This window comes from Mesoplodon densirostris, chromosome 4, assembly GCF_025265405.1.
Source record: "Mesoplodon densirostris isolate mMesDen1 chromosome 4, mMesDen1 primary haplotype, whole genome shotgun sequence".
In the NCBI taxonomy this organism is placed as follows: Eukaryota; Metazoa; Chordata; class Mammalia; order Artiodactyla; family Ziphiidae; genus Mesoplodon; species Mesoplodon densirostris.
In genome coordinates, this window is record NC_082664.1 from 128,182,739 (window position 1) to 128,198,492 (window position 15,754).

General features: G+C 55.1%; 1 protein-coding gene across 1 annotated transcript in view; it reads left to right on the top strand.

Annotated features, from left to right (window-relative positions):
* The first annotated feature begins 606 nt into the window (after positions 1-606).
* The window catches only part of IGDCC3 (immunoglobulin superfamily DCC subclass member 3), a 41,036-nt gene continuing 25,888 nt past the window's right edge, over positions 607-15,754 (top strand). The window contains exons 1-2 of the mRNA XM_060096114.1: positions 607-697; positions 2,957-3,262. Coding sequence (XP_059952097.1) covers positions 607-697; positions 2,957-3,262 — 397 coding nt within the window. The remainder of the gene's footprint in view (positions 698-2,956; positions 3,263-15,754) is intronic.

The window sequence follows — 15,754 nt, forward strand, 5'->3', positions numbered from 1 at the left end:
CAGCAGAAAGAGTGGGTCAGAGGGAATCCCGCAGCTTTGCGGGTTTCTCCGCAGCCCAGACCCATTCAGCGGTCCGCTGGGTCTCCACTTCCCCCGTCGCCCCCAAGTCCGGGGCTGGCCCGCGGGGGAGGGGTACGGGGCTGCAGCTCGGGACGGCGCCCGCCGCTCCGGCCCCAGTTCAAAGCGCAGGGGGCGCGTCCGCCGCGCAGCCGGGAATGTCCGGCCGCTTAAAGCGCTCGCCGGCTCTTTTGTTCCCCAGACCGGGCCTCCGGGGAGAGGGGGCTGGGGGAGGGGACCGGGAGGGGAGGGAAGGGGGGCGGCGGGCGGCGGGAAGAGGGAGGGGCGGGCGCGGGCGGTGCGAGTGCGGAGCGCGCACCCCGGGCGAGGCTGACAGATCGCCGGGGTGGGTGCAAGATGGCGCAAGCGGCCGCGCTCCCTCTGCGACCCCGGCGCTCCTAGGCAGGCATGTGGCCCCAGCCCCCAGCCGCCCGGGCTCGGCCCCGGCCGGAGCCCCGGCCCCGGCCCCGGCGCCGGCCCCGCGGGACGCTGTGAGCCGCGAGAGGCCCCAGAGCCGCGCGTCGCCGAGCCGAGCGGACCGCGAGCCCCATGGCTGCTCCGCGCGCCGCGCCCCCGCGCTGCCGGCCCCGGCTCCTGCTGCCTCTGCTGCTGTTGCTGCTGCTGCCCGCGCCGAGCGACGGTGAGCTAGGGCGCCCGCGAGCCAGCGGCTGAGGACCGAGCCCCGGGAAGGGCGAGAAGGGAGTAAGCGGGCGCGAGGGGAGGACCCGAGGAGAGCGGCGCGGACCTGCGGGTCGGAGGGACTTGCCAGAGAAGGGGAGGCGAACGGGACGGGGCGCTGAGGCCGGGTTGCCGGGGGCGGCAGGGGAATGCTGAGGATGGAGTCCCCAGAAGAGAGACCGGCATTCCGTCCGCTGCGTCTTCAGGACTCAGGGCAGTGCCCGAGCCCGGACTGAGGGGCAAGGAGCGCGGCAAAGCAGGAGCTCGGCGGGCAGGCTGGAGTTGGGGAGAGGGGGAAACGAGCCATGGGAGACCACAGGGCTGAGGTCCGTCCGAGGGGGCGCGCTGGGGTGCTTGGAGCCCAGGGGTGGGCACAGAGTGGCCCGAGGCAGCCGAGGCAGGAGACGGCAGACCCCGGGGGCGGAGGCCGGGACCGAGCGGGCTGCGCTGGGCGGAGGCACGTTGTGGATTTGGAGCCGGGACTGGGACACGGAGTGCGAGGGAGAGACCAAGGACGAGGAGGAGAAGGAAGATTCCCGGCGGGCCGCGCGTGGAAAGGGAGAAACCCGAGAGACACCCCGCGAGCTGAGGAAGGGGGGAGAGAAGCCGACCGAGGGCTAGCGAGCGGCGGGGATGCTCACGTACCCGCCCTGCCCCGGAGGGTGCACACGCAGAGCTCGGGGTTTGCCGGCTTTGCCGCCCGGAGCTCCGTCACCACCATCCAGTTCCCTCAGTGGCTGTAACAGGCCCATCTCACGGGAGAGGGGCGCAAATCTAGTCCCTTCCCCTCCCACCCCAAGTTCTCAACAGACACTCCTTTGGGCAGTGTTCTCTCCCTTCTTAGCTCGGGAGAAGCGGAATATCGCGGCCGCCTCTAGGAGAAACTTTATCCCCCAGTTGCTGTACTGGGCTTGGGGTGGGGAGCTGAGGCTGCTGAAACGCAGTTCCTGAGAAGGATGGGTAGGGATTTGAAGGGGCGTGACCCTCAAATGTCTTAAAATACGAATCACCTATCCCTGAGGGTGGGGGAAACGCCCCTAACCCCAGCCTTCCTCCTTCTTTCTCCCCACCCGCCGCCCCATCTCCCCCCAGCCAGGGAGGGCGCTGGTCTGTTAGGGAGGGACCAGCTCCCGGATCGCTAGTTCCCTGGAAATGTGAGGAGGGGTCTGTGGATGCCTTTTCAGCCCAGGTGGGTTCATTCCTCCTGGAGTGAAGTTGTAACTGGTCTGGTAAGTTGCTCGCTTGAGAAGTCGGAGACTCGGCATCATGCCTGGGATTGGAGCTCTTGTCCTTCCTCTCCGGCTTCTTCTGATTCCCTGACCACCCTCGTCTCCCTTCTCTTCTTTCCCCTCCTCTTCCAGTTCTTTCCTCTTCTGCAGGAGTGAAGAGGTTGCTGGGAGTAAAGATTCTAGGAACCTCCCTCCTTCTAAATTTTGGGAAATCTGAGTAGATGTTTTGTATCCCTCTTCCTCCTTATGACAAAGGCAAAACAAGCAAAGCAACCAAAACCCAGAGCATCCTAGGGGTGGGGCAGTGGAGCTGGACCATCGCCTAGCCTGTACCCGGTACTGGGCCCACACACCTTTCTCCCTGCCAGGCATCGGACCAGGCCTCAGATGGTTTTGCCAGCAAAATGAAGCAGTGATTTATTACTATCTCACTTTATATTTGTTTAGAACTTTTAACTTTTCATAGTGCAGTGCCTTTGAGTCTGTTAGTCATATTTAACAACCGTACAACGCAAGCCATATTGTTGTTCCTGATTTAAACAGACGAGTACCAAGAAGCCCGCAAAGGTTGAATACTTTACCTGAGCTCACACCCTGAAAGTCTGTGAGGCTTCAGTGCTTAACCAGGGTGACCACAGAAGTGGCAGCGGCTGTATTGGAATCAGTGTTGCTTTTAGATCCCAGATTTGCAGCTATTAACTCTGAGGCCTCGGACAAGTTGCTTAACATCTCTGGTCTTCAGTTTCCTTTTCTGTAAAAGATACAAATAAAAAAAAAGATGGTAGAAACAATATCCATCTCTCTGAGATGGTCTGTTGATTAAGTAACTATACTGCATGAGATGCACAAAGGTCTATATATTAATAGAGATTCCTATTAACATCACAGAATGATGAGGATGGGGTACACAGATCCAGAGAACTTGGAACACCTGTGTCTGCTCATTCCACACTAACCTCTCCTTTTCCTCTCATCTCCCCTGCCTGATGCAGGTCTTGGCCATTCTGCTGAACTGGCATTTGCTGTGGAGCCAAGCGATGATGTTGCAGTCCCTGGGCAGCCTGTAGTGCTGGGCTGCAGGGTGGAGGGGACCCCTCCAGTGAGAATCACCTGGAGGAAGAATGGGGTGGAGCTGCCGGAGAGTACCCACTCCACCGTGCTGGCCAATGGGTCGTTGATGATCCGCCACTTCCTGCTGGATGGAGGAGGCAGCCCTTCAGATGAGGGGGACTATGAGTGTGTGGCTCAGAACCGCTTTGGGCTGGTGGTCAGCCGGAAGGCTCGAATCCAGGCTGCAAGTAAGTGGGTGCCCTTACTTTTTTTTTCCAGGCCATGGGGGGATAGAGGGAGCAGTTCCATCTTATGCAGCTTCTGGAGCCCTAATTTCTCAGCATGGGTCAGTTGAGAGGAGCATAGCAGTAATTTGCGGTGGTGGAATTATATCATATATTCATTTAACTGATTGGAATGCAATTTGACAAGAATGTAGCCAGACACTGTTGTGGGAAGAGGGAGAGAGAGAGACAGCAAGCTTTATCCAGTTCTTGGGTCAGTGTGTCTTAGTTTCCATATGCCTGTATATTGTGAGGAGTGGGATTTTTGTGTTTAAATATAAACAGTTGTCATACTTTGGGGGTAATTTAAGAGATTTTTGAAGGGTAATTTTGGTTACATGCAATTTTTCATTACGTGCTGACTTTCAAACCTTTTGGGTAGAATAAAACCTCACTGTACCAGTGATGACATTCTGAAGCTTGTCAACAATTTGCTTTACAAAAAATAGGATAGAATAATTTCAGGGTTAACACAATGATGACATTACTCCCACTCACCTTCATGCTGGTGTACTTTTAAAAAATTTTCAGCTTTATTGAGGTGTAATTGACAATAAAATTATAAGTTGTTTTTTTTTTTTTTTTCTGCTGTACGCGGGCCTCTCACTGCTGTGGCCTCTCCCATTGCGGAGCACAGGCTCCAGACGTGCAGGCTCAGCGGCCATGGCTCACGGGCCCAGCCGCTCCGCAGCATGTGGGATCCTCCCAGACCGGGGCACGAACCCGTGTCCCCTGCATCAGCAGGCGGACTCTCAACCACTGCGCCACCAGGGAAGCCCTGGTGTGCTTTTTAGATTGGGAGAGAAGAGGTGTTTCAGCCCTAGACTTGTGCTTTGCTTGTGCTGATGGACCACCAGTAATTGTGATAATGAAATGATGGCCGTGCTTTACTGCCCTTTCCTGCAAAAAGTCTGTTGTTGTTGTTGTTTAATCTGTATACACTCATTGTTACAAAACAATGAATTTTTACATAAACCAAAATTATTTATGTATCGTGGGAAGGTGGCAGGCTGTGAGGGTGGGCGATCATGGTTGAGAACCACTGCTCTTGAGGAAGGGCAAAAGTTTTGCCAAGTGGAAAATGTTCTCCATCCCATATCTCTATGCTTCTGTGTGTGTGGGGGTGTCCCTTAAAGGGGTTGCTTTAACTTTGGTTGGTAATCATTTTAGCTAATATTTATAAAGAAAGCAATTGCTGCATACTGGGCTCCCTGCCTAAGTGCTTTACATGAATTATCTCATTTAGTCGTCGTGATGACACTGGAAGATAGGCAGTTATCATCCCTCTTTTACAGATGAAAAAACTGAGATGTAGGGGGATTTGTGACATTCTGGTGAGCAGAGGAGGCAGGACTGCCGTCTAGGTATTCTGAACCCTGCACAGTCCCACTTAGCTCCTGTGGCACGCTGCCTCTTCCCCGTCTGATCGCTGACAAGTTTCTTCCTGGCTCTGAGGGCATTTGCACAGTTGCTCTGAACGGCTGGTGAGTGATGAATCATTCTGAGGCAGGAGCCCTCTAGTTGGGTTTAAGATGCCCCTTTGTTCTAAGGAAGGCTCATCCAGGCCCCCATATGGAGCTCTCTGGGAGGCAGCCCTGGACCTTGAGACTGAATCACTTCTGGCTGAGCGACCCCTCATCCCCCGGTCCTCCTGGCGGTGCAGGGGAAGGCTGGTGCAGCTTCTGAGCAGATGGCTGGGTGTGAGGAAGAGAAGCGTGGATGGAGTGTAGGGACCCGAGGAAGATTTTCGGGCGGGAGAAAAGAGACTTCTCAGGGAGCTGCTCCCTGGCTTGTGTCAACACTGAAAGTTAGATGGCCCCTGCATCACCAGCCTAGAATTCTGGGAGATGAATCCCCAGGTGTTTATATAGAGCTAATTGTAAATGTGCTTTTCTGTAAATGGTAATTCCTTCAAGATGTTTGGCTTCCTTAAACTCCTAACAGTATAAGAAAAGTGAGCTGTGGGCTCTGGCTGGGGGAAGGGCCAGTGGGCGAGGTCAACTTGGTTAATCCTTTGGGGTCCTGAGGACAGCTGGGGGTTTGCCTCCAAACACTGGCAGTCTGATGCAGCCTCTCTCCCCCACAAGGCTCGTGGCCCCATGAGGAATGCTTGGATACCAAGCAACCGGGTGGCTGGATCCCCTTTTCTCACTTCATAGGCTGATGTCCCTAGGAACCTCCAAAGCTGATTAGCTGCCTGGGTTTTCTCCTTTGGTAATAACTCCCTGCCCGCATGCCTGCAGGCAGGGCAGATGTTGTGTGACATGGGAGGGTGCCTTCTGAAAAGGTGTGAGGTGCCTTCCAGAGCCCCTGATTCTCCTGCCTGCTCCACAGGGGCTGATAGGGCGGGGGTATGCTAAGCACCCCTCACAGACACACAGTCCACCCAGTCGACTAACCCAGTGAGGCAGCTCGGGGGTCCAGGTGAGTGTGGGTAGGTCTGCTGGGGCATCCAAGCTCTGGGCCAGAGGCCGATGGCTGGGAATGCCCCCTCTCCCATCCCAGTGGGCTTGGATGCTGTCATTGAAAGATGGCCTGCCCAGGATGGGCTAGACTACAGGCTGATTCCTTGGGGGCTTTAGTTCCAAGTATCTCTTTTTTTAGGACAGAGTGGCTCAGGGTCCTAGGAACACTCGTGCTTCCAGCACGTCTGGTTTCTCTGCCTTGCTGTTCCATGTGTTTATAGTTTGGGGGCTGAAAATTGAGACACTTGTTAAGGATGAGACCCTGGACAAGTTAATCTCTCCGTGGCCCAGTTTCCTCACCATCATGTGAAATGTGCATATAATCCTACTTTGTAGGATGGTTGTAAGGACTAACACACCCCATGCTTTGCCTGGCACAGAGGAGGCGCTTGGTAATGGAGTCAGTACCTTTTTCTTCATTTAAAGGTGATTCCGCTGATGTTGCCAGCAATAGCAGACTGCCTGAATCCTCTCCCAGGCCCCAGCTTTCTCCCGCGCTGGGATTCAGTTAGGGAGTACTCTAGGGAAATCTCTCAAGGAGTAGAATTATTGGAGCCCGAGTGCAACCTGTTCTGTTTTAACCCCTTCGTGGGAGGGCCTGGGGTTTCTCCCAAGCCTCTGAGCATTGTCTGAAGCTTGACTGGCCTGTGAGACCCTCTGCCATCCCTCTGGAGGGGCTCCAGGAAGGGCATGTGGGTCACCCGATCCAGTGGGAACATGCATTGGCTCACACCTGTTGAGGTCTGTGTGGCTGGATGACTCCAAAGAGGGATGGGCTAGCTACAAGGAGGGGGGATGATTAGGAGGGAGACCCACCCCCAGCTCTCCTCAGGCAGATGCCCTCATTTCCTGCCTCTCACTTCCTGGCCTCAGTTCTTGGTCTCAGGCCCCTTGGGAAACTGGAGCTAGATGATCTAGATCAGGACTTTTCAGACTTTACTATGCCTGTGAGTTACCTGGGGATCTTGATAAAATTCAGATTGTGAATCAGTAGGTCTAGGCCAAGGCCTGGGGTTCTGCAGGTCTAACGAGATCCCAGGTGATGCCAATGGTGCTGGCCCACAGGTGCGGTGGAGAGCCCCCTCCCATGTCAGAATCACTGGTTGGGGGGGGTCTGTGGGCAGCACAGTGAAGTCCGTAGAATATGGGCTTCAGGGCCGCACCTAGGTGGGTCTGAACCCCAGCTCTGCCACTCACTGATGAAGTGTCCTTAGCAAGAGTTACTTTTAACTCTCTTGAGTCTTTGTGCTCTCATCTGAAAAAAATGAGCATAATCCCATCAGCCTATCAGGACCGTTGGAGGATTAAATGAGATGATGGATGGAAAGCACCTGGCACAGGACTTGGCCTCTAGGAAATGCTCATTACGTATTATTGTTAGTGCTAGGTATTGAGCTCTGATTTCGGATGAGGACCAGCCTGTTCCAATGCAGGCAGGGCTCTCAAAAGAGCCAGGAATGCCTCCCCCGCAGCCTGGGGCCATCCTGACTGGGGTATCCAACAATGGTTATGAGGGTGGGCTGTGGAGGCAAACACACCCCCAGCTGGAGGGACTTGGGTAACTGGACTCTCTGAGTCTCAGTTTCCTCATCTTTTTTTTTTTGTGTGTGGTACGCAGGCCTCTCACTGCTGTGGCCTCTCCCGTTGCGGAGCACAGGCTCCGGACACGTAGGCTCAGCGGCCATGGCTCACGGGCCCAGCCGCTCTGAGGCATGTGGGATCTTCCCGGACCCGGGCACGAACCTGTGTCCCCTGCATCGGCAGGCGGACTCCCAACCACTGCACCACCAGGGAAGCCCCTCCTCATCTTTAAATTGGAGGAAATAATACTTACCAAGGAGGAATGCTATGAGGATTACCTATGAGAATACGCGTAAAGAACTTAGCACAGTGCAGGGTACGTAGAAAGTGTCCCTTAGATACTGTGATTATTCTGGGGAGGTAACAGAGGTGAGAAATGTGAAGTTCTAAGCTCCTTTAGATGTGGTGGTTCCAGGAAGGCACTGGTGAGCCCGGACTCCTAGAAAGAGGCAGCGGAGTATGGTGAGAGGAGTGGAAGTCCAATTCTAGTCCCATGCTGTCTCCACCCCAGTAAGTCACCTACGCCTCAGGCCCTCAGTCACCCACTCCTAAAGGCTGAATCATTCTCAGCCTGTCTGAGGGAGGGCAGTTTAACCAACTACTCTGGAATCTCTTTCAGCAGCAAGACCCGTGCTTGTGTGGATCTGGGGGCAGGGTCTGGGCATAGGTCTTTGGAACCAGGTCTGGGTGGGGGGTTGGGAAAACTTTGGGCTGGAGCTGCTGGGTGGTACAGCTTGTGTGAGGGGACCCTGGAGGGCCTCAGTGTAGACAGTGGGATGTGCAGGGAAGCGGTTCCTGGCACAATATCTGGTAACCCTGGAAGCCTTTGTCACCTGGAGGCCTTTGTCACCCAAGCTTTTCTTTCCCCCTTGAGGGGCAGCTCAGCCAAAGTAACCCTGAGGAAGTCTCCCCTCTGCCCCTTGCACGCGTCTACCTACCCATTAGAGCAGGAAGCAGGCGCTGCAGCTGAGTTGCTGCCGGTGTGATGAGTGGCCATGACAAGGCCTTCTCTCGTGCCAGGCAGGTCACCCATAAGTATGCTATGGCGCAGAGGTAGGTGCAAATGGGTGAGGGTCAGGGCCTTCTCCCTGCCAGTCAGGACTCCACAGACCAACCCCATTTGGTGTTCCTGAGAAGCTGTGAGGTGTGATGGAAAGGGCCTTGCCTGGACACAAGGAGTCCTATGTGGCTCTGGGCAAGTCACTCACCCTCTCTGGACTTTGCTTTTCTCATCGTAATATTGAGCAGTTGGACCAAGGTTCATCTCTGCTCTACCGTATTAAGGCTTCCTTTCCATCCAGTCAGTCCTTGGGACATGCCTGCCTTCCCTGAGCCTTTTCCCAGTCTATTCTGCTCGTCCCTTACCCGATCCCTCCCCAAAGACCACTTAGTTTAGAGTAATTTCTTCTTCCCGCTCCTAAGTGGGGGAGTACTTGTGGTCTGCGGCATTCAGGCTCAGCCCTCCTCTCAGTGAGGGCTGCTTGCATTGTTAAGTAACTGTTTTGTGGCTGGATAGTCCATCTGTCTACTCAACTAGATTTTAAGCTCCTAAGGGGCTTCTCTTCCTTTTGTATTTCTCACCTCCCCTGCCTGTGGAGCTTGGTAAAAACTAAATGAACATGCGGCCTTCTGGGTGCAAAGCTCTGTCTCTCTCAGCTTCTCTTTTGCTTTCTCTCTGTTTCTCCCTACCTCGTAATTGATAACATAGCTCATAGGAACAGAAGCTTGTGAACTGGGAGGATCGGCAGGGGACTATAACACACTGGGAGCAAAATCATGGGGTGGCGGCTGCTGTGTGTTTATCTCTAGAGGAGCTGAGACTCTGTCTTCCTCACCAGATGGGGTGTGAATCAGAGACCAAATTGCTTGGTAGTCCTCATGCCTGGGTCTTGGGATCTCCTGCCTTGGACTTTATTCCCTGGCTGGATGAAGGCTGTGTCCCCAGGCCCACTGGCCCCAACTGTGGGGGGAGGACTGCCCCTCACCCCACCAGCAGGACTTGAGTGTGGAAGTCGAAATCTTCTGGTTCCCACACCTTGGCTCCACTGTCGCAGGCAGCCAGCTGGCCCCTTGAACACAATGTGCAAATCTTCTCTGTTCCTGTTCCGGCATTGTCCGTGGCCGGGCGCCTTGGCTGGGAATGTGGGCCGGTGAATAGGAGAGGCATTTGCAGCCTGCAAATGAAACAGGCCCCCAGCCCCCCTTAGCCCCCTGTTCCCTCCCCACCCCCAGGGAGAAAGGACTTTTTCACTTCTGGCCTTCTTGTATTGCCTTTCCCTCTCCTCTCCAAAGTCCCTGCAGCCGTGTGTGTGTGTGTGTGTGTGTGTGTGTGTGTGTGTGTGTGTGTGTGTGTAAGAGACTTTTCACAGCAGTTTGAAGGTTGTTCAACACAGCCTTTAATAAAAGTAGAATGGAACAGAAGGGCACCCAGGATGGAAAACCAAACAGCTCACTGCTGTCTTTGTTTAAACTGGACCAAGTGATTCCAAAAATGTCTGCCTGTGTAACTAACCTATGCCTCCCTAAGATCTCCGGCCGTAGTCTTGTTGCAACAAGAAATGTAGAGACCAGTAGTGTGTGTGTATATTGCCACATGGGCCTCTGTGGGTACCTGAGCACACAGGTGTGTGTTGAAGGAGGTGCACAGGGCTTACAATTAGGGTCCAGCTCTCCTCAAAGGAGGCTCCTGTGGGAACCCCTCCTCCCTTGAGCAGTGTGACCAGGCTAGAGATCTAGAGTGGACAGAACTGGTGCAGGGCAAGAGGGAGGGGTAGATAATTCTATTAGGTCCTGCAGCTGAAGTGAGGGAGGAGGGAGGAAAAGCCTTAGGTCACTGGTGGAGCGTGGGGTTTACATGACAGGCATGTGGGCCCGGCCATAGTACCTCTGGGGAGTCTAGGCCATAGTTTTCTTACTCATTAGACGAGTGCCAGCAATCTGGCTGCAATCCGAGCCTGCTGGCCAGGGCTGCTCCATCCTCCATCCTCCCTCCCCTGCCCCAAACCCCCCACCTCCCAACCAAAGGACTGTTCTTTGATTTCTGAGCTCGCTTCCCCTGCCCCCAACTTTGTTCACCCTGTTCCAAGAAAGGCTAACCCTTTGTGACTGCCTGCAAATGCAAGGGAGGAGCAGAAAAGAGAGTGACCTCTATGGATGGGAGCAGTCCCGGGGGCTTCCTAAAGAGGGGTGGCTGGACAGATGACACTGTGACCAAGGGAAAGTGGAAAGGCGGGGGCCCAGCAAGGGCCTGAAGAGGGGCAAGCAAGGAGGAACTGCAGGCCAGACCCCAGACCACAGGGAGATGGAGAGGGTGGGAGTACGGGCTTAATCCAGGCCAGCGCCACCTGGTTCAGGCAGAGGGCTCCAGCTCACGCTCTCCGTCTCTCCTCTGGATCTTAGTCTCGGGGCTCCTCAGTCTCTGACACTCCCACACTCTGCCCCACCTCTGCCTTCCTGTGAGGCCATGTTTAGGGTCTCTGTCTTCATCACTCCTCAGTCCTCCTTTCTCCGGCCCTACCATCTTCCTTTCTCCGGCTCTCTTTATTGTTCTGTCCTTCCTCCTGCCTCTTTCTCCAGTTGTAGCAATTCCAATTCCTGTGTCCACCATCCTCTGCTGCGCTTGGAGGGAGATACCAGTGTTTCAGGAGCAAAAGTAGGTGAGCTCAGACTTCAGCATAGAGCAAAGAGATAGGAAGAGGAGAGTCTGAGACGGTGAGGTTCAAAGAAGACCCCGAAGGAAGGGGTCTGGGGCCTCCCCAGCAAGTCGGAGTCTCCCTGGGGGCACACCTTCCCGGAGAGGAATCTGAGAACACTGGACCCTGCTCGGGGCCTGTCTCTGAGCCCGGACACTGACCACAGTGGGTGGGTGGGGGCAGCCCCTGGGCTGCTCTCTGGAATGCTGGTGTTGGGTTGCAGTGCAGATGCGAGCAGTGATAATGGGCAGGAACTGGACTTTCTGGTCTGGCTGCTGCCCCCAAGGCCATTGGAATGTGAGGGGGGGGGACTAGCAAGAGGCCCCAGGGACTTGGGGTGGGCAGATGGAGACCAGACCACCTAAATGGAGAGGAGGAGGAGAGAGAACCAAGTTCTAGCCCTTTCACTGAGTTGCAGGCTACAGCAAAAGAATCCTAAAATTCCTGGTTCGTCTAGGACCTTGGAGGTCTTCCCAGCTTCTAAGTAGAATCACAGGCATCCAGACTACAGGGGACACTTTGGAGCTCAGCTGGTTCTACCTTCTCATTTTACAGACTTGAAAACTGAGGCCCCAAGCGGGTAACCTGCCCAAGGATGTGATTGGTCCTCCAGCCTGGGCAGGTTAGAGAGTCCCTTGTGCCTCTTGGCTTGCCCAGTGCCTCACTGCTCTCTGGTTGGGGAAGGGGGGGATCTTTTTATATCCCCTCCAGGGCAGACTGGCACATATATTTCCATTTATTGTGTGTGTCCTGCCCTACCCCAGGCTCTGTCTGTGGTTGTAGTTCTGGATGTGAGTGTTAGCCAGCAGATCTCGGGTGTGGGCTTCTGACATCCATGGCATATTTCAGAGAGCGTCTGAGTTTCCAAAGCACCCTGTATGCTGAGCTGAGTGCTTTGAGGGCTACCTAAGTGCCGGTGCTGGCGATGAACTAACCAGTAGTAGTGGGAGTGGTCCTAGTTATATGCGGCTGCACCGTCCTAAGCCCTCTGTGTGTTAATTTACTTAATTCCCACGGCATTTCCATTGGTAGCGTTACTAGTCCTATTTTACTAGTCCTATTACTAGTCATTTTACAAATGAGTAAACAGAAGCCCAGAATGGTGAATTAACTTGCCCAAGGGTACACAGTAAGTAGAGAAGCTGCGATTGAAACCCGGTCTGCCTGACCCCAGATTCAATGACCTGAGTGTCCTTAGTGGGGGTGAGTCCCTTGAGAACATAATCAGTATTTTTGCCTCAGAAATAGAGCCAGGTACCTGGGCACATGCAGGGTGGGTGTGCCGGAGCGTTGGGAACAGAGAACAGCTTAGAACCCTGGCCAAAGTGGGAGCCACTTCCGGGTGTGCCAGACGGGGCTACATGCTCCCAGCCCCAGCTGTTGCTGGAGGCCTGCAGAGAGTCTGGAGGGCTGGGATGCTCTGCAGAGAGAAGTCTTGTCCTACCTGTGAGGCTGGGCAGAGTGGCTGGGTATGGGTTCCCAGCAGGAGAGGAAGCTGGGAGGGTACTGGGGAGCTTGAGATAGAGGTGGGAGTTACATCTTTCCAGGAGGAAAGACACAGGAAAGACACGCTCCCTGCCTGACGTTCCCCGCCCCCCGAGGCCCCCTCAGCTCCCTTTCCCTTTCTTGTTTCCCACATAATGACGCTGATTGCTTCACATCTGTCATAATTACTCTTTGTTTGAAAATTCAGAACAAATCACAGGAGAGGAACTGGCGTGGCTCGGGGAAGGATCCTTCTCCCCAGGGGTTCTGGAGGTGGGGGCCGGGTAGTAGGGAAGAGACGTAATCAGCCTGGAGGATGCAGGAGCCAGGCTGCTGATTGTCCTTGTGCTGTCCCCTTGCCCGGGCAAGCTGGCCTAAGACCTCGTGGAGTTCTGTGGCCCCCACCCCGACGACCGTCCCTGCCTGCTGTGGTGGCTGGGAGATTCTGCCACTACCCCGACCTGGGTGAGGGGTCTGTGTGAGACCCCTGCTCCCCTGGCCCCACTGAACAATGTATTGGATGGGGGGCTTCATGGTAAACCCAGCAGTACCACGGGGAGGGCAGTCTGTGCCTGCTGGGAGGGCACAGGGCCTTACTGGCAAGGGGAATGGGCAGTTGTGGCTGGGGCCCCTAGAACAGGGCAGACTTTGGGTCTCTGGGTGAGAACCAGGAATGGGGGTTGGGGAGGGAGCACCAGACCAGACCCTCTTGGGATCCAGCAGCAGCCCTGGGTGCTCAGCGTTTCTTCACCCTCACTCTCGGCAACCTGACTTCTGGGGTAGGTCCTGGTTCCTGCCCCCATCCCTACCTGAAGGCTCTCGGTTTGGGGGCTGATAATTCCACGGGGCATATGCCCTGGCCTGTGGCCCTGCCTACCATGGACCTGCCTCCATGTCATCCTCCCCACCTAGCCCTTTCCCACCTGGGATGGTGTCTGCAAAGACGGCACTTGTGTGGGGAGAAATCAAGGACAACCTAGAATTCATCCCCAAACCCTGCCTGTAATAAAACCCCGCTTGCTCTTGCTGTGGGACTGTGGTGGGACTACAGACACCCTCAGGGAGCTGGAGCCAGTGTGAGATGCAGATAGACTTGCACTGACGACCGGCTCTGGGTTCAAGTTTCCTCCTTCCCTTAAAGCTGTTGGGCCTCAGTTTGTCTTGGTGGGAAATGGGAGGGAGCACTGCCCTGCCTGTCTTTCAAAGGGGAGAGGATGAGGAGGGTCCGGGCATTTGTAGAATGTAGGGTTATGCCCCCCATCCACCAGTGGAGGCACCCTTTATTCAGGCTTCAGAGGGTATTGGTGTCAGCAGGGCAGAGAAGCTAGGGGGAGGGCTGAGTCTTGGAGACCGGACTTTATGGGAGGTTCCTGACTTAGACTGGTTTGGAGGGGACACCTCCTCTGGCCTCACCATTATTGACTGAGGGTCATGGGAGGAGCCTGGACTTGACATGGACATCATCATTACTTCCGTGCCCTCCTTGGCTCCCACTTCAACAAGAAGCTGCTTTTAATATGTAAATATTCAACTCATCCCAGTGTGACTTGGGACCCACAAAATCCAAAGTTTACCTTCCTGGACCTCAGGTTCCCCATAGGTGGAAGGTAGTATGGAGAGGACCAGATTGCAAGGTTCCTAAAGTCCCTTCCCACGTCTAAAATGCTGAGACACTGACTTGTTTTGTCTTGAACACAGTTCCCTCCTCCCCGGCTCTCCTCTCTACCTGTCCCCAGGCTGGCTCTAGCTCTCTCCTCCATCTCCCTCTCCCATTCTCCTCTCTCCTGCGCTGGGCTTGGCCTCCTCCTTTTTGAAATATCGGGATCAAAGTTCTGCAGCAAAGCTCTCCTGTCATCCTCACCCTCTGTCGCTCCCCCAGCCCAGTCGCCACCCGCCTGACTCCCGGCGGCAGCGCATGTGTCCGAAGTGGCCGGCAGGGTCCTCACAGCCCAGGCGGGGCGTGGCTGTGTGCTCGCCCATCCTGCGCAGGGACTGGCTCTCCGCCCTGGGGCGAGCATGGTGGGAAGAGAGTGGACCGGTGGGGGGAGGAGTGTGGGGGGAAGCCGCGCTCCGAAAAACGACCCCTCTCCCTTGCATCGGGGAAGAGGGATGCCCCCCACCTCCAGCACCAAGCGAGGCTGCTTCTCCAGGAGGCCCGGCTGGCTCGGCTGGCCAGCACACGGCAGAATCGATGCGCATTCAATTAACCTTACCACGCTGCGCAGTCTCTGAGCTGTCAAGTCACCAAGCCCCAGCCCCGTGTGTCTGTGGCTGTGAGAACGTGTATGCGTGTGCAAGTGCGTATGAGTATCTGTGGTCTGCGAATGCACGTGTCCTCGCTGGAGCTCCAGCATGGTGCCTCAGGGTCACTATTTCCCTGGCCTTCACCTGGTAACTCGGGAACTGGCTCCCACTAACCGGTGGCCTCCAGCTGCTCTTGGGGAGCAAAGTGGAACCGGAGAGTGGAGGTCTCGGGTTCCCAGACCCCTTCCTCCCAGTTGGCTTGGGGTATAGGCCAGGGATTTCTGACATGGGGCGGGAGTTGGACAAAAGTTTGTGGGCAAACCTTTGAACAGGCAAGCTCTACTAGGGAAAGGAAGCAGAGCGGGTCCCAGAGCCTTCACAGCACGGCGGACTGAACAGAGATGGGTGCCTGTCGCCCTGACAGTGCTGGGGAGTGCACTCACCCAGGGGCAGGCAGGAATGGGGAGAGGGGAGCTTTCCAGGTTTTGCTGATTCACCCTGACCCTATTCCCCCTCTCCCCCAGCCTCTTACCCATGTTTCTCACATCACTGCTGTGGAAGCTGAGATCCAGAGAGAGGGCCTTGACCCAAGTCCTGGGTGTACAGAACTGGGACTGAAAGCAGTCAGATGCTCTTTCCAATGTGCCGATTGGCCAAATGGAATTTGGGCTCTAACTTCAGAGCCAGGATCTTAGAAAACTGAAACCCAGTCTTTGGCTTGTGATAAACAATTCTTGGATCTCCTTCTGCCGTCTTCACATCTGGCTTGTTTTTCCTCACCTCGCCCCCCACCCCCTCGTGGATTATCTTTGTTTTGCCTTTTATATCCCAGCTTATATGGAATGTCACCTTCTTTCTGCAGTAATTCCCCTCACCCTAATTGTTTTTCTTTTTTTAAAGAGAGGCATCTTTTTATTTATTTATTTATTTATTTATTTTTGGCTGCGTTGGGTCTTCGTTTCTGTGCGAGGGCTTTCTCTAGTTGCGGC